This window comes from Periophthalmus magnuspinnatus, chromosome 17, assembly GCF_009829125.3.
Source record: "Periophthalmus magnuspinnatus isolate fPerMag1 chromosome 17, fPerMag1.2.pri, whole genome shotgun sequence".
Classification (NCBI taxonomy): domain Eukaryota; kingdom Metazoa; phylum Chordata; class Actinopteri; order Gobiiformes; family Gobiidae; genus Periophthalmus; species Periophthalmus magnuspinnatus.
In genome coordinates, this window is record NC_047142.1 from 7,154,381 (window position 1) to 7,173,358 (window position 18,978).

The window sequence follows — 18,978 nt, forward strand, 5'->3', positions numbered from 1 at the left end:
ATGTTTTTATAATATTTTTTTAAACACTTGCCTACATTAAGTTACACCTCACGGTTTGCACTGTACCCACTCACCACTCTGGTGGGTTGTATGAATATTCCTCTGTCTTGAGCCCTGGAAGGATTGAGTTGTTCTCATAGACCGGTGGACTCAGTGTGAAACCGTGTGGAACCTTTACAGGGGTTGACTACAGAGAATACAGCCACTGCTACAAACCCACTGGAGTGACATCCACAGTAACACTATATTATATGTTTAACATCTTCTACATTTTCAGGACTTTTCACCATTCTAAACATATAATATTTAGTTCTACATTGTCAATTGCTATGGTAATAGTTCTAACTTTTCATCATTCTGAAACCCGTGGGTATGTGAAATTGAATTTATAACTTTTCACTGACCAAATACAGATACAAACAGTGTTGTAAATTGTATCTTGCGGTTTGTGCGAGGTCTGTGTTTTTCTTATACTCATGTATGTTTCTAAGAATCAAGTACACACAGAACAGAGCAGTGTGCCTTTGCCTTTGCCTAAGATGAACCACCACATAATTTCTCTGTACCAAAAACACCCAGGAAGTGGCTAGAACAGAGGCTAGATCAGTGCCCAGGCAACGTTTACAGTAACTTGAAATTGTATTTGTGCGGCTGAGTGCTGCCCTTGAGCGTGGTGTAACAAGGTTATATTCTATATAAACCATTTATTGAAAATGCATATGTGTGTGGCTGTATTATTTAAGTAACTTTATCATTGAAGTCCCCATTATTATTCTTAAAGGTGCAACATGTAACTTGTCTTCCACTTTCTTGTGTCGGTTGTGAACCCTTAAGGCAATGACCTGATTGTTTTTTATGGTAAAGAGACAAACTCCTTTTTACATATGCTTAAATATCATTCAATATGGCTGTAGGTATTTTTCACAATAGGATTTACTTGGTGATTCACCATTAGAATAGCAGTCTCCAACAGACAAGGTCCCGACAAGGTTTACTTATACAACAAGACCTTAGTGGCTCAGCCCAACACCGACACAACCTACTCTCAATGATATCTGACCTTGGAGGCAATGAAAAATAGACTAGTGTTAAAGACGTCCGAATCCAATGCATCCTATTTCTATTATTACAATATGCTTGGGATTATATTTTCTAATATAATAAGGGTGGGGGCACCAATATACACCATACAAGAAGCCGACCGTTATTAATTATTTATTAAATGTCTCTTGTCAAACATACATTTAAGGACATTCAAATATATTAATATATTGCAAATAAAAGAAACAACAAACTTAGCAATGCAAAACAGGTGCAACAACAGCTTATTATGAAAACTATTGTTGATTGGACCATATTCACATTCTTCTTCTCTTATTCCTCCTCTTTCCTTTCTTTGTTTTTCTTCTGGAGTTTTTTTTCCCTTTAGTGTTGTCCACCTCCCTCACCATCACCTTGTGAACCTGAGTCTGAAGTTGCGTTGAATTGCTGCTACTGAGTTGAGCCGTTGTTTGGCCAACAGTCATTTCTTTAGCCGTAGGTGGAACTGTAACTTCTCTCTGTTGTTGAGTGTGTCTGAGCTGGTCCACTTTCTGCATGGCCCTTTGTGCATATGGTTCCTCAGGGTCCCAGCAGATCCATTTGTTCTGCTTGGTCAAAAACCTGAATAAAACACATTATTAGTTGATTATAATTGTTTAGTTTGTACAACAAATGTGTAAAATGATATTTTACACAGATACTTACGCCACAGACATGATGGGACAGAAACCTTGAGGCTGAACTTTGTAGCCTACAATGTTGTCCAGGCGGACTATGACGTTTTTATTCTTGATACAGCACTTAGATGAATAACCACTGGCTAAAACAAAAGAGTAAATAATTAGAATTCAGTTTTTATTAACAAAACAAAAATAACAAAACAAAAAAATATGTTTGGTAAACTTACTTATATGAAGTGAAGCAATCCATGTGATGAGGCAGAGCAGAACAGCAGGTGCCAGGCTGTGTCCCATATTCACAGTGAGATGTATCTGTGACCAAGGTGAGCAGAGTAGAATAGTGCATTGAAGAGGCACGATGGCTCTCTTATATAGATCTTATAAAAGTGTGATCTTCCACTGCACATCCCCACCCCCTACGAGGTCACAATGGAGACAGCCACCACACGAGAGGAAACAATGAAGTCACTAGAAAAACCACACTGAGCCCACAGCTACTGCTGCAGCCCCTGCACAAGGTGCAACCTCACCCCGTGCTCTGTCACTCTCACTAACACCAGCCGCAAAAAGGAGAGGACCTGAAAGTTGACCGAACCCACTATATACAGCTTATGGAAAGTGTACTTAACTTTTTAAGGTATTAGGTGACTGGCCTTCTATCAATGACGTCAGCAATAAGGTAATTATTCTTAACTATAGTTGCCCCTTCAAACTAACTTGGAAACAGTCAGAAAAAAAAAAAAAAAAAAGCTAAAAATAAATAGATAAAAAACATATACTACTACTACTACTACTACTAATAATAATAATAATAATAATAATAATATGGAGATAAAAATATGAATTATGAAATAGTTTATAATAATAATATAATAATATTTCCATTTATTCTATTCTAATAGTTTGAATTATTTTATCATCTTATTATCAATCCAGACCAGAAAGGCCAGAATATACATTGGGGTTTTGACAATAAAATATTATACTAGTAAGTTAAGAACCCATTCAACCCATTTTCTTTTGTCACTGAATCGAATAGACTCTTCTAGAGTCAGAATGTTTGTCAGGAGTACATATGCAGTCTTCCTCCTGGGTCCTTGTGTCCTATAGCTCTCAATATTGATACTTTGGTCTTTACTTCAGCAGTATACTGTCAACATTTACACAGACTTAAAATCTAATTACCAATAATTCTATGATTGCTACAAAACATATCCACTCCCCAAATCCTCAGGTCCCCTTGCCTGTGTTAAACTACTTGTTGGAGGTGTTCCCAATACTACGCTATCTTATTCTTTTGTTGTGTGTAGCAGCTGCAGATGTGAGGACAACACCATATTCACCTGAGTCTCCTGATGAAGCAAAAAAGCAGAATATAGCGTAGCAGGAAATTACAATCAATACCAACTCTCATCTTATATTGACCGTCAATAAGGAGGATCATGCTAGAGCTGCACTGCACATGGACACCAAAGCAAGCAACAGATCAAACATAAAACACATATTTATAGACACGTGTGGAAGTGCAGTTCATGTATGAAAACAATTTGCTTGGATCATTTCTAGCAATATTTTAATCTGTGGTATTGTGCATTTCACTTTATCTTCTCTATATTGTCTTAAGGAATACAACCAGCCTTTTCTGGGTTGAAGAACAATATGGTTACATTTAATTTACCAGAAATCCTGAATATGACTGGGGAAAGAATTCGAATCTATAGGTCACCATTGTCCATGTTTTGATATTTAACTGTGGAGGTGGACACAGACCGATCAATACAACAACCTTTCGCACGGAGATTGTATGACTTTCTTTCACCTTTACAGAACCAGCCACTATCACTGTTGATATTTGATTTTTTTTTTTTTTTTTTATAGTTTTAACTAAACAACCCACAATAGTTGTTGTTGCTTTATATGTGTTTATATGGTTTATATGGAGAAAGGCGTCCTGAGCACATTCATCTGGTCACTTTAGTTGATCAGCAGAGATCTAAAGAGCAAAATGTCATTTACATTCAAATTAATATTTCACTTAGGAATAGGTCATGGATTCATTTCCTGAAATGACAGCTGGAATGAAACTGACCCTCTGGCTTGTATCTCTTGCACAAAGCTTCAATTGTGGATCAAGCGTCCATTTAGAAATGTGTCAATAATCGACTTGAAGCCAGGCTGCATTAGCATAGAGATTAGCATTAGCACATTAGCATAGACATTGGCCTCGTGGCTCTGGGGCGCGCGCGCAGAGGGAATGACCCGACTGCGCGCGCCTCGAGCACGCGGGCGAGGGGCGTGTCAGGGCAAATCAATGCGCACTTCAGCACTTTATGCGCACTTTAATCATCAGCGCTTCACGGTCCAGAGGAGCGCGCGCCGGGCGCAGCTGATCCCTGCCCCCCCTCCCCCACTAACCTGTCACTTTAACCAAAGCCATTATAGACTGAAAACTACGGCCTCAAACGGCTCAAATTGCCATCTTATCAGAACCCCATTAGTCTGTACTGTTATTCCTTAAAAAAGAAAAAGGAAAAAAATGCATTAGACTGAAAAAAATGTATCAAGGCACATAACGTTAGAGCCAGACTATTACAGGTTTAATAGTTTTGAGAGGTTAAGTTAGTTTGGAAATTCGAACAAATTGTGTCGTTACGTTTTAGAACAGATCTGTAGCGCTCTTAGGTTAAAAAAAGGAAGTACTATCACAAGTGAGCCAGCCCAGTGTCTTACCTGCACAGTGACACATACTGAGTGTTTACCTGCAGACTGACACATACTGAGTACTTACCTGCACACTGAGGACACATACAAATTTTCGTTATGTGGAAATGCCATGAACCTCCAGAATGAACTCACTGCAGCAGCACTACTGATCGGAGAGTTAGGTTTATTTCTAACTGGTTTATAGGAACTGGTAACTCAAATGACAGACTCATCTGAGGTCTGCTTTCTTATTATATAACCACCTTGAGAACCAAACCACCAAATGACAACATAAACAACTTGATCATTATGTCATTTTTTTGCAATAAAAATACATCAAGATTACAATTGCTGTCAGTAAAAGCAATATTTGAACATGTTAAATACAATTTAGGAGACACACATTGGTCAAGTATTTGAAATATTAATAAATTCTACTATATAATTCCACTAATCCTCTGTTCCACTAGATGGCACCCTCTCCTTGCCCTGGTATGGGGACTGTGCTGGGCTGAGTCTTCCAAATGTAGCCCATTGTGAGAGGTAAAAACACAAGTGAGCTGTAGCCTCTGGGTAGAAATGACACTCATAGAAAAATACAATGCATTAACGGAGGTGTGAATTTTGCTTTGAAATATTGGTAGGTTTAAATGTAGGCTACTTTTGTACAGTTTGTAACAGTTTTGAGAGAAATTATACAGCAGTAGTTTTTGTTGTTGTTGTTGACTTATAGGAAATATTCAGAAGTGTCAATAGTTATTTAAAATGCTCACTGGTGTTAACGTCCACCAATATTTCAGTTTCATTACTTTTTATTGTCTTGAATGGTTCCTCTCTACAAATTTTGCGCCAAATTTCCTTGTCAAAAGTCAGGACATCAATATGCATGATATTTGATATGATTATTTTACTGGTAATTACTGGCTCACTATCTGGAGAAAACTTACACTATGATCCCTACACAGTCCTGACATCAAATTCTCTGGGACTTGTTTTTGTGAGGTGATGATGCTAACCACTCAGTCACTGCGCTGTGTAACGACTGGAGGAGTAATGGTGCTAATAATGGTAAAAGTAATTAAAAATGCAAAGTCTAACTTTGTCTAACACATTATTTTATTTTCAAACTAATGTCAGTTTAGTGCAGCAACAGGCCTATGGTCTGTTGTGCCCATAAATTATCCTTCTATTTAACCTTGCTTTTTCACTGTCATATTTACCCGCTTAGGCCCCTCCCCTCTCTTTGAAACTTTCTCTTCAACTTCTCTCACTTCTCCCCCACACTACTTCCTCCTTGGGTTAATCAGGGTCATATCAAAGTCCCAATCCCTCCCTTATGTGTGTGTGTTTGGTGTGTGTCTGGTGTGTCCCGCTCCTGGTCCATTGTCCCCCTGTTGGAGCGAGATTATTCCGAGTTTCTGACCTCTGGGTGCTGAGAGGGGCCCGGTGTTTGAAAACACAGCCACTTGTCTTTGTCTGGGTGAGCCCAGCGGGTGAGCTCCACTGGGGGCCCCAGCGCTCTCTCTCTCTCTCTCTCTCCTCTCAGCTCTTCAAAGTGCACTGCCAGTTCTGTCTACTCACACTGCTATTATTATTATGAATATGCAGACAGCTGGTTCCCTGGGCTCGCACACACATACGCATGGAGTTTGGGTTAGCTGGAGAAAACATTGATCCTGAGTTGCCTCCCAGTGAGTCGATGCGGCCCCATAAGGCATTGGAGTGTATCAGCTTGATCGGATGTTTCCCGATAAGACTGATTCCTCCCAGGGCATGCATACGTTTGGGCCTAAGTTTGTTTCCAGAAAGATATTGATTGTTGAGTGACACAGCACTATGGATCCAGGGCAGCTGTTAAGAGTTTCAATTAAGGGCGAAGCTAGCATATCATTAAATCTTCAAAGTGCTCAAATGTGTATAAGTGTTTTTCCTTTGCTCTTTCAAACTAAAGAAAGCAAAGTTGCTGATTTAATTGTGCCTTCTGCTTGCAAGGAAACATGTAGCCCAGTGCTCTCAATTCAGCAATAAAACCAATCAGCCTCCCGTTCCAGGGTAAATGCTCTGTCCATAAACCCACAAAACAGCAGAGGTGGTAATCAATAGTTTCTTCTGCACACTGAACAGATACTTCTACTTCTTCCATCTCTTTTGGTTCTTTGTTCAGTGCATACCTCTTCATTACATCTTTCAAACAAATAAACAAGCCAAGCATTTCCTTATGTACTTGTATTGAGTTTCTGCACACCAGGGAAGAGGCTGGTTAACCAGTGGTGCGGAAGAGCAGAGTCCACATTGATCAGGACCTGATTGGAAACAGTGGCCTTCACCTAAAGGTCCAGGTCCTTGGCTCAGTCTGACCTCAATGTCACACAGTCCCTGCCACTAACAAAGACCCCTATTAGAAAGTCAAATCTGCATCAAATGTATGTGCAATGGATGCTCTGTAAAATAAGAACATTATAAAAAAAAACATTTTGTAATAGTTCATACTTCATGGTAGAAACCTGTGGATATTCTTATGGTTGTTTTTATTGTTGAAAAATGGTTATATGACATCACTGAAGTCTACATATATGACCCTGTATCAGAATTGCACAGAGCAGCGGGCGGAGACAGGGGGTAGGTAAGAATAGATATTTTCTGAGCACTCAAGCCTCACGTGCAAGAGAATTACTCAAACATGCATCAACCAATCATGCAAAACTTCGAGCAAGCTAATTATGCTATAACATGGTTAAAAGCTCCCAGAAGTCTATTTTACATAATAAATCACCTTTAATGAAATGACATCAGCTGGACTGCATGCCAAAATCTAACCTTACTCTAGTTTTATGGTGCTTTGTTGCATAATGAATCAGTATTCCTATTGGCAACTTTACAGTGAATGAAAGCTTACCTTATTTGACTGTAGTAAATGCTAAGAAAGTATTCAAGGCCACATTGGCTCTACTACCGAGAATGGAAGTAGATTCTCCCTGCGTCCGCCTGTGCTCCTACTCATGTTTGTACGGGGGAGTGCTTCCTCGTAGCGTCAGGGCATGCGGTTATGGCCAGGTAATCCAATCACAATGCAGACATAGTGATGCGTCCATATCATCAACAGGGAAGGAGGTAAAGGGATTGCAAGAAGAGGTGAACAGAGCAAAAAGAAGAGCGAGGGTACAGCAGATGATGGAATAGTCGTGTCAATCAAATTATAGATCAATCATTTTAAGGTGGACTGCTTTGACCTAAAACCAGCTGGATTATATTATTGTTTAGTACATGTCTTGGCGATGCACTCAGCGGTGTATGGAGATAGATGTGTCTTGCGCTCTCTTATGCCAGCCCAGTGTTAAGTGCTCGTATTAAGCTGTATCATGTATGTGCTGGGAGCGGCTCTGCGTGTGTCTGTGTGTAAGTAAGTGAAAGGGTCATAAGTGAGTGATGGATGGGCCATAATGCACATTTAGCCTGTCTCTGGAGGACACACACGCTCTAAGATGTCTGGCCTGGTCTAACACATGTTCTGCCAGCAGGGTGGAAAGTAACTCATTACAAATAAGCAAGTTACAGTAATTGAGTAGATTTTTGAAGTAATTATACTTTTCAGACAAGATAAACCTTTATTTGTCCCACACTGGGAAATTACACGGTTGCAAAATGAAGTTCAGAGAATATGAAACATGCATTCAGAATCAAGGCAAATTATTAAATGACTTAACAATAGAAATAAGATCTAACACAACACTTTGTCAGTAGAGTGAAGGTATAAGGATTTTGAGGCACTCAAAGCACCTTATATCAAGGAATCACACACCCATTCATACACCACTGTACGCAGACAGTGAGGTGAGGTGGGTTAAATGTTTTTCCCAAGGACACAATGACAATATTCACTTGTGGGAGCTGGAATCGCACTGCCAACCTGTGGGTCAGTGAATCTAACTGTTCTACCAATGATGTTTGTGTTGAGAGTGGGATTCGAACCACCAACCTTCAGATCAGTGGACAAATACTCTACCAAACACTACCAAAAATGCTGCTGTTGCTATGACTATGGTTATGTACAGTGCATGTGGACAGATTAAGCAGCAGGTTAAGTGACTTCAGTGTTTTATTCACATGCACAGAGCTAGTGTTTGTTTTACAGTCTGACAGCAGCAGGAAGAAAAGACCTCTCCTTCACAAAGTAGAAGTGCAATAGATTTTCATCCCTGTACCTGTACTCAAGTAAAATCCTAGTCAAATAATTGTATGTTGTTACATTTTAAATGATTGGAGTTTGTGAGTACAGCACCAAAGTCCAATCTTCCCAGTGTCCAGCTGTATCACTGCTGTCTCTGCTGTTTTCTACAACAAACAGATCACCTCCACCTGCTCTGAAATCATGTGGATCCAGTATAAAAAATGTTAGTATAAAATAGCCCACTGATCTAAAATGCTACTAAAACTATGTAAAAAACAAGCTTTTCAAGCCTACTTTCTACTTTACTTTTCCTCAAGTACAATTTTGGCAGCAGTATTCTACTTGAGTACATATCCATTCAAATGAGCTCCCAGTCACTCATCAAGTTCTTGTACACACACTGTAAGCTGTTTTACATAGTTAGGCTTCATAGTTACTCTTGTAGATATAGGATTTCTTGTGCAGCATCTCTCTTGCACTCTCTACCTCGCGCCTAAGCTGTCTGTCTCTGGGTAATGGAGCTAATTTGTTTAGCGCACGAAGAGTGTCTGTCCATTAGTGCAGGCCTGTCTGTGCCAGGAAACATGGTGACAGATCACACAACATGTAACTGCTGCTGCTCTCTAAGTTACAACAGGAGACAAATCCTCAAGAAGAATCAGCATTTTAGATGGACTGGGTCACCAAATATTCACCTCATCAATAGTATCTATTTTACTTTTACAACATGAACATTACATTACATAAAAAGGCTGGTGTAAAAATCTATTCCAAATAAAAATGTATATCCAAAAAAGCTCTGGTAAATGTAAAACTAAAACGGCATTGAATTACCATCAGATGTGACTATTAGCTATATTGCTCAAATGATTCCTTAACCACAGAAAGATATTTGTCAACATTGTGGTTGCCTCTTTTGTATAAGACACTTGGTAAAGAGGAAGTGACTGAGCAGCATCTCCTCATCATCAGTCAGTCTTTCTCTGTATCCTCCAGCTTACTCTCTCTTTTGTTTTTGCCTCAGTCATGGTCATTAGAGACAAAACCTTCAGCAGAAAATAATGGTCAGAGCCAACATATAGCTTTTGTTTATCATATATTCATTGATCTCATTCACAAACAGGTGCCATGATAAAGAGACGCTCTGAGTTAGGCTAAGATGTTTTGGCTCGTGTAAGCCACACAATATTCACTTTACCCATGTGCCAGTATAAAGTGTTTATGTCACAGGACTATTTTCGCTCCATCTGTCGCTGTCTGTGTCTGCACGGCTGGCACCAGAATGAATCAGGGTCCCTCCTCTTCTCTCTGTTGTCTGTGGTGGGCAGAGCTGCCATGGCCAGGGTCATCTTCCATTTGAAAGACTGTTTTATCTCTCTCACCTCCCCTTGTCTCCCTGTTTCCCTCGCTCGTCCTCTCCCTCTGTGTGCACGGAGGAGCTGTCGGGACAGAGCTCCTTTTTTCCAACTGTCTGCAAATGTGATACCATGCCTGGTGGCCTTCACTGTAAAATTGTTGACATTATAAATGTTTCAATCTACAGTCTGGACAGATATGGTGCTTCACAAGGGGGTTCAGGGTTTGAGGAACATCACAGGTTCACACTTTGTTTGCCTGATTATTGCACATATATAAAGGAGTTATAATGAGCTGCAAATTAATCACGATACTACTGTAAAATTGCAGATGGTGACAATAAAAGAGTGCATTAAGATAAGAATAGGAATGCCAATAATTGAATAGGCTTAGATCTGGGCCGTCCAAACCGAGGGACACATCTTAATACATGTTTGAAGCGGAGGACCACAGACCAGTGGTCAGTACGCTGTGTCAATGCATTTTACGTAGTTTTGACAGAGCCACTGTAACTTTAATAAGGCTTGAAACATTCATTTCAGGTCTGTATCACAATAAAATGTGATGTTATTGAGGTTGAGGTGATAGAATGACTTAACTATGCCGTAAGAAATACTGCCTATAATCAAATGGGCCAGTTTAGCAGAAGGCCAATAAAAACTGTTCTGAGGGTCGCATTTGGCCCCAGGCCATAGTTTGGATATCCCTGGCTTAGAATATATATTTATTTTATATATTTTGAACAAAACTTTTGAGCTAAATGTTCAGCCAGTGGGGTAACACATTTACTATAAATCAGAATTCTATTTACCCAAAAAGAGTGATACAAACTGATTGTAAGTAATTTTTAACCATTTAACCAATGTAGCTGATCCCATTGTCGTGTACTGATGAAGTGCAGTTTATAGCCTCAGAAAGAGAGAGAACTCAGAGAGTGACACAGCCCAGCCCTGGGAGCCTACAGAGTGGGGGTGCTGCATGTTGTGGTCCTATGCAGAGTGAAGAGAGGCAGGCGGGGGCAGAGCATGCTTTGTGCACCAGCCCTTTCCCACACTCCCTTTCACCTTTTGTTGTATGGCAGCACCGGGGCTGTCTGACATGACGAATCACTGTGTGTGCCCATAGCACAGCACACACCGCTGGACAGGAACAACTGTGAGCAGAGGCTTAACAAAGATGGGGCTCTTTTAATTGTGTCCAGTCTATTTCTTTCTCAACTCGTTCACTTCTAATAACCTGTCATTGTGTGGCCTAGAGCTTCACACAGGAAGACTCTAAAAGAGGATGGAACAGTCCGAGTACAGGAGTGTATCATGCCTCTGCCAGGACCATGCACCAAGCTGCTGCCCAAAGTGTAGGGCCTGTCACAATAGAGCCATTACCACATGAGTGAGTGGTTCTGAATGGGGCGGGGGGTGTGGGTATAGAGAGTGCAGGCAGAGGGGGGTGTTCTGTCATCACCTCTGCCCCCTGTCACCATGCTGCGCCTGCCAGTGCACATGGAGCCAACTCCTGCCTTTGGACACACACTTAGTTGTACTTTCAAAGTGGCTTTCCCCAAAGCTTTGCTTCAGGGCACTAGAAGATTGATACTCAATACTAAACTGAGCCAAACTTTTGAAAAAACTAAAATGGCATTTAAAAAAAACTGTTATGAGTGTAGGTTTCAGCACCACCTTGTTTCATAGTTGGTGAGATGACAGTGATGGAGGCATTTCACTCCTGATGTGGTCCAAATTTGAGTTCATTCCTTGAGCAAGACACCTGGTATACACAAAATCATAATAATGTGACAAAAGTATGTGCATGAGTAAGAGGCTAAAAATATAATATGAAACTTTAGCATCAGTTTCATTTTGAATGATACATTGAATTTGAGGCTTACTCACAAACAAGCCACACAGCTCATACATGCTGACAATACACTCTGCATCTCTATGCAAAGACTTTGTCATTGTTGGCCAGTAGGTTAATGAATGTCTCATTTAGTTGTAAAAGAGCAATAGTGCCCCTTAATGAGCAGCTGTGTCTCTATTGGCAGGAGGTCTGGGCTGGAATCTGAAAGTGAGGAGCCAAAATGGAGTATGGAAGAGGTTAATGTTTGACCTCAGCAGGGTTAGAGGTGACTTTTCCAAGCAGAGAGAAAGGCTCTAAAGAGGATGGAAAGAAACTGCTTCCTTTTGCAATAAGCAAAGCCAGAGAAGGCAGACTTGACATTGTTGTGGTCTGTTGTTGTCAGTGTATGTGAGACTGTAATACAGAGACATAGACTGAATATATACATGTAATTATTTATTATTATTATTTATATAAGTATATTATTTATACAGTGTATGCAGCAGTGATGCTCTACACTGGCTGAGTCACTCAGTCACACAGTGTGAGGCTGTGGGCACATGTTGAGGGCATGCACATGGAGTTTGTGTGTGGGGTGATGGGGCAAGCAGGCTTTAGAGTCACACTGTCACTTCTGCAATGCAGGGCAGCCATGTTTGGTTAGGGTATGCATGAGTGCAGTGTCACCACAGCAGTGGGAGGAATAGAGGAGGAGGAAGAGGAAATAAGGAGTAGTATTTTAGCCCACTTTACATCCTCGCCCTGGAAATTAGGTCACTCAAGTATAAAGCCATTGCATAGAACAAATCATCATCATAATTGGACTCTTAACAAATGGGAGAAGGTGCAGGCAGCACAGACACACATGTAGAGCTGCACATAGAGCCTCGAGGAGGAACATGGGACTCCAGCATAAATCACAGCACATGCCTGACACTTTTATGTCTCTTTCAAGAACCTCATTTGGGACAGAAGCAGGAACGTTGCTCGTAGTAAATATAATTGTGGTCATGATCTTTCCATGAATCAAGATGTGGTTGCATCACCTCTGACTGCTAATGCTACAGAGACATCCTAGAGGGGGGTGGAGACCTAGGGGCAACCAGTTGTCTCTTCATAGAAAAACAATTAGAAAATCATAGCCCTTTTTATATTTTTTTCAAATTTATACAGAGACTTGTGATTAACAGGCTACTGTTCAAGGTTAAATGCCGAAGGCACATTGCTCCACTGGTGATTTTAAAAGATGCACTTGCAGTGTTAAAATTTGGGATATTTATGTCATGTGTATCACATGCCCTGATGAAGACTCAGGTTGAAACATGTCGGCTTTGAAATAAAAATAACTAAGCATATCACAGTGTCTTGGATCATTCTTTCTCCTAGTAAGCAGAATAATAAGTTGTATTTTATTTTTAAAAAAGATCTTTATTGAAATGACTGTATGTTTGTAAGATATTAAGAGCAAAGGGAACAGGGACTGGCACCTGACACTTATGCCAAATGAATATGCACATCACTTCTCTGTAGGAGGCAGATGATGTGTTTTGGCAGCCTTGGTGTCAAACGCTATAGGAGGTAAGAAAAACTGTTCTAAACCACGGCAGCATTCGTCTGAGTTATTGACACAGATTGACCTTGTATCTCACGACTCTTCTGTGCTCATTTTACATGACAGAGTGCACACATCACTTATTCATGTCTGAAGAACAACAGGCAGGGCACATAAACACCAGAGACCAGTCTGATACATGGCATATAGGCTGAATAAATCTCCATACCATATATTTTACTGGATTCTCATGTGCATGTCAGTAACGCTGCCTCCACCACATCAACCAGACAAAGACAGAGGGAAGCCCGGCCTGACACTAATCCAGTAATTGCCATGTGCCTATGTCGCTTATCAAAATAATTGACAGTATTTTCCACAGTGATATGGGACTGTTTTTCTCGACCACAGTGACTCTTAAAAACTAATGACTGCTGCTGCTTTGTTGTGGTTTGTTAAGAATGGTGGGGCATGAGTATGAGTGTTTCTGAAGATCACAACAGGAGATAATTAAAACAAATAAGAAGCAGTTTCATGTTGTTGCTTTTTTTTAATCATTGTTTTATTCAGAACTATACTGCAGCCTAAATGACAGAAATGTTTGCAAAATCTTTACATCATTAGTTCATTAATTTCAGTTAATTAAGCAAGCCAGTAAATGAAGATGCAAATAAGGGTCAATACTGATGTGTAAAGGCTGTTTTGAGAATTAGGCTTCATACTCACTCACATTTTTGATTTGCTTACAATCTGCTTTGTGCTTTGATATTATGAGAATATGCTGTAAATCATAAATATTAAACGCTTTATGAATGTAACATGAAACAAAACGTCTATTATTGTTCCAAATTAGGCTATATTACAGAAGTATGTGCTTTAAGATTTCATATTTGGCACAGTTTTTTGATTGCACTAAAATAAAAGTGTTCTAAATAGTTTCCAAATAGGTTAATGATAAAACTGCTTTACTTTTGTTGTACAGTAGCCTATTTTAAGAGCAGTATTTTAAGCCAGCGTGACATGTAGCCTATGGTATCACTTTCTGAAGCTCTTTTTGTAAAACTCAGTGCCAAACCATATGATTGACACAAGTTGGCTGAGCGCGGTCCCTCCTCTCGTCTCTTCCCGGCGTCCCCACCTCTGCTCTCTCCTCTCTCTCCTCTCCCTCCACGTCTCCTCTCCTCTCCCTCCCTCTCTCGCTCGCTCTCGCTGCTTTCCTACTCGTCAAACGCCGGGCTGCGCTCACCGACTCGACACCGCGGACCAGGGATGCAGCGAGGGCGCAGCGCAGCCTGAAAAATGGCACCGCCAACACCACCACGCGTACTGTGGATCTATCCGTCCTTTTACCTCTACTCTTTCCTGTTCGTTTCTTGTGGAGCTTTACGGAATTACCCAGACAATGAAGGTAAGGCGGGTTTCCAAAGTGTGTTCCCCGGGAGTATGGCAGTTGTCACGGTGCGTAAGAACCTCTATGGGACCTCTGTGGGACCTCTGTGGGACCTCTATGCCTCACTGTTTGACGACTCCCGCTAAGTGCTTGACTTAGTTATAAAACATGCAAGGGAAATATAGTCACGTTTTGCCACGCTGGAGACAGACACTGCTCGCTCGTGCCTTCTTCTTTTTATAGAAGTAGCTCAACTTATAATAATTATCATAACGACATTAGGGAACGACATGTGCGTCTTAATCTTGGATGCGTAAAGATTGAGTGGTGGTTTTCTGATTTGGATATATACTTGAAGAGCAGCAATTATTGTTAGTTAAATTTGTCACACTGCTTCTGCGCGCGTCGCACTTATTATATTAACATTGATGCTCAGCTTGGAACCAGGCAATGAATTTACTCATGAGCCTAACTATCCCTGATCTGTGCGCACTGAGCTGTTGTTGGTGATTAAGTTAAGTTTATCAAAAGAGAGAAGATGTCATTACCGTTTTAACATTTTTGGCATGGAAAGGAAGGCACCAGCACCTGTTTAAATGTGGATTTTGTGCTCAAAGTGCCATGAGATGTGTCTTATACTTTCTATGGCTCTATCAGTTTGTTGGAGACCAAGCTGCATCTCCACGGAGCAACTGCGAGTGGGAAAGATGCAGCGTTCAAATAAGAAAAAGTGAGCACAGACTTGAGGTGACAGGCCACACTAGAGCTGGAGCTTCTACCTCAGGGATAATTTAACAGTATAAGTCACTGTGTACATATAGACCCTATACATCTGACTCAATGTGTGTCAGACAAACCCCAGGAGTGGTAACAGAAAGACAAAGAGAGGAGAGGCACCAAGCGAGGATACTGTTGGAGGTCGGCGACAATGGATTTGAAATGTTGGTCTGATTAAATTAATTGGTCTAAATTAGTCTGAGTAAATAAAAAAAGTGAAACGTAATAAAAAGCAAATCACACGAGCTTGTATGCAATGGATACTCAGAATGATTGAAATCTATTAGTATCTCACTGTATTTCATGTCAGACTTAATTTCAAGGTTTACTAAACTACACTTACTGCTTTGATCAAACTGAACTCTATGACTGAATTATATTATTAATACATCATTTCAGTATTTGAAATCCATTGCAATTCTTCACTTGTGACTTTTCCCTCCTCACACCTTCTCACACATATTCATTCCAATGTTATTTACTGTTGTTTGTTGTTGATTTGCCCTTCCAGCAATCTTAATGCAAACAAGAGCTTCCAGATGGATTATTTGAAGTTCATTTACACTGTTTAAGTTCTTGCAAATGCACTGCTGTTTAATAATTGACATAATTGCTATAGCTATGATCAGTAATTAGAAGCTCTTAATGATTTTGATTAGCTTTCTCTGTGTCTTGCTGTTCCGGACTGGTCTAATTGGCACTTTGGAGGACTCACTTACTGCATGTGTGTTTAGCGCATGTCTCCATTGGGGCACAAACCAAATAACACCCCTTTGTGCCAAACACTTCCCACAGTGTTTTTACCTTACAGCCTCCTATCTCTCCTTCGCCTGCTGTGACTTCAACACTTAGCTTTGAAGATTGCTCTTTCGTTGTACCATCTTTTGTGTACGTGTGCTTATCACTGTGTGTATCTCCCACCCACTCTGTCTATGGAGTCTATCTCATTTCATAAAAAAGTCCAATATTTCTCTCAAGGCTCAATTAAGAACAAAAGGCTTTGGATGAAACAAAGAGGCCAAAGCACTGTTAAGCTGTCAACAAGCTTATTGTAGTTTACCAGTGCAGCTATTGATTGGCTGCAAAATTGGTGGCATTTTACAAAGAAGGCTGTTATGAGAGCTGGATTTGAGGTATTGATCAAATTTAAGAAAATTGTGTGTGACTAGCAAATCCATAGCGGATATAGGCTTGTTTATTTGTTGTAATAAAGATGATCTTCTATATAAAAGAGATGAAATGAGATGCCAGGGAGGTGTTGTGGTTGTCTTGACCAGTAGAGGGAGCTCTACACATCCCCAGTAAGCTGCCCCAGGCACTATGAAGCTCTCCGCTCTCCTCCAGGTCTCTTTTGTCACACTGTCCTTTCTGTTTGGATCTATTTTAGGATGCGCAGTGACATGCTGACATTTCTTTTACAGCTAGATTTCTTTTACAAGAAGTCCAGACTCAGAGGCAAATCTGGATCTGGATTTTACTTTAAAACAGATCAGGGTCTCTGCTGCGCAACAATTAACATCACACATTAATATTCTTTATATTTACAATTCTAGATTCTATTAATAACGATCAAGGCAACAAATAACTTAAAGAAGACATATTGTGCTTGTGCCTTCTCTATAGTTATAATCTATAATCTATACAATCTATGGACCATTATGTTATAATTTGCACATTATAAATCGCAAAATTAATATAAAACAACTTAAGAAAATTGCGGAGCCCAATGGGAGCTGACATCGGCATAAACGTCATCACAACAAAGAGCCGTGCTGCTGTCGGCTCCTCTGATGGCTGATAGCTGCACATCACGCTAGCAAGCCACGGATCTTTTTCATTTGTACCAAAATGAGTACATGACGCTACCGAATCCTGCGCGTATCAATGAAGTAGGTAGAGAGCACGGGGCGTATACCGGTGGCAGTGAAAATGAGGGCTGATCAATAAAATGGAATCTTAAAATAAGTGATTAAAGATTGCTCAAGCATGTACAAATCACTCAAAATAATAATTTTGGATGAGTAAATGGTAAGGGGAAACAACTATAACAAGATTAAAAGCTCTGAAAAGTTGATTTTGCAGAATAGCTCTGCTTTAAATAACAGTCATCCATTCATTACCTTTTGAGTTTCTTGATTTCATTAACAGTAAAGCAGCAAAACAAGAATGCCCCAGCACTGTAAAATCCTCCTTGGACCGTGGCTTGTTTTATGGTCTGGGGCCTTACTGTAATCTGCACTTCATCTTGAGCCTACACATTGAGCTTTTCATTGGATTGGCCTCGGGGTGCTGCGGCGCTGATGGGTGCTGCGTGCGGGGGGCTCAGGGCTTATTGCTTGTGCAGGGTGAACATGAGGGTGAGCCGTTAGTGCGGAGTCAAGCATATGTAAAGTGTGCCCCGCGTCTTATGATTCACACAAGATCCGGACTACGCTATAATGTGGGGTCAGAGGTCACCTTTGCTTTAATTGCTTTAATCTATAATGGTTGCTTGTAGTTATCGGCAGAGCTATACCTCATGTGTGCCTGTGTATGTGTGTGTGTCCAGGAGATTGTAACAGCCATGACCTTGGGCAGAAGAGGATATAGATCTAGCTTCTCATCTGAGTGGAGAGAGTGGGCTGGCAGGAGCACCCTCCTGCTACTGCTTTATACTTAATCCCTGCCTTCATTGCGGCCCCCTGCCTCAGTGCCTTCGATCTGCCCCCCTCAGAGCAGCCATCTCTCTGTAGTCCATTCTAAAGCTCTTCCTGAGATGTTTGTGCTCATGTTTTCCACCATTATTCTAACTTTATAAAAATAGTTGCTGCAGTACAATAATAGAGTGCGATGAGCGATCAACTGAAATACAAGTCGCAGTTTTTGAACTCTCCCAAGCTTGGAGAAATGGTGCGTTAACTGTCAAGACGGGCAAGAGAAGGACAGGAAAGGAGTCCATGACAGCTTTACTTAAGATGTGACAACCATCTGACTTTGTAGTGCAGTTGCGCCAGACCTGGACTAGGTGAATACCTCCCATTAAGTTGTCACAGGACACGCCGTAGCCTAAACATACAAAGAGTAGTCACATTTTAGAAATCCTGTTCAAATCTGAGTATGCTTGAAATTCTGATTCTTGGCCAATAGCCTAATAATCTTACAAACAAACCAACCAGTGCAACTACACGTCACATGTGCAAACTAGAAACTGAATCTGGGGAAGAATCTCGGAAAAACCTACAGTAACTACATTTCTGCATAAACAAGACAATTGTACTTTCTGTCATGGTAGATTGTGAAATTCCCGCTCCCTTTGTTTTGCCCTTTCCTCCCTCCATGACCTTAAATAACAGTATAACCACAGGAGCCCTGCCTGCAGCCTCTGTATGTTTTCTGTAATGAGCTGTAGCCCCTATATATGCTTAACACAGGATTATTCTGCTGCTTCCACACATACACACACATGCACACACACACATCCTGGTCTAATGTATGG

At 40.6% G+C, this 18,978-nt stretch overlaps 2 protein-coding genes across 3 annotated transcripts in view; one reads left to right on the plus strand and one right to left on the minus strand.

The window, feature by feature from the left end:
• Positions 1 to 1,207: 1,207 nt before the first annotated feature.
• Positions 1,208 to 2,027, minus strand: LOC117385729 (eotaxin-like). Its single transcript, XM_033983046.2, has 3 exons — positions 1,949 to 2,027; positions 1,747 to 1,861; positions 1,208 to 1,662 (listed from the first exon to the last, which is right to left on the minus strand). The coding sequence occupies exons 1-3, from the start codon at positions 2,013 to 2,015 to the stop codon at positions 1,359 to 1,361; spliced, it is 486 nt and encodes a 161-aa protein (XP_033838937.1). The 5' UTR covers positions 2,016 to 2,027; the 3' UTR covers positions 1,208 to 1,358.
• A 12,554-nt stretch (positions 2,028 to 14,581) lies between these two features.
• epha4b (eph receptor A4b) overlaps positions 14,582 to 18,978 on the plus strand; it is a 74,173-nt gene continuing 69,776 nt past the window's right edge. For both annotated transcript variants that reach the window (XM_033982333.2, XM_033982334.2), the window contains exon 1: positions 14,582 to 14,744. In XM_033982333.2, the coding sequence (XP_033838224.1) occupies positions 14,636 to 14,744 (109 nt within the window). In that variant the 5' untranslated portion in view covers positions 14,582 to 14,635. The remainder of the gene's footprint in view (positions 14,745 to 18,978) is intronic.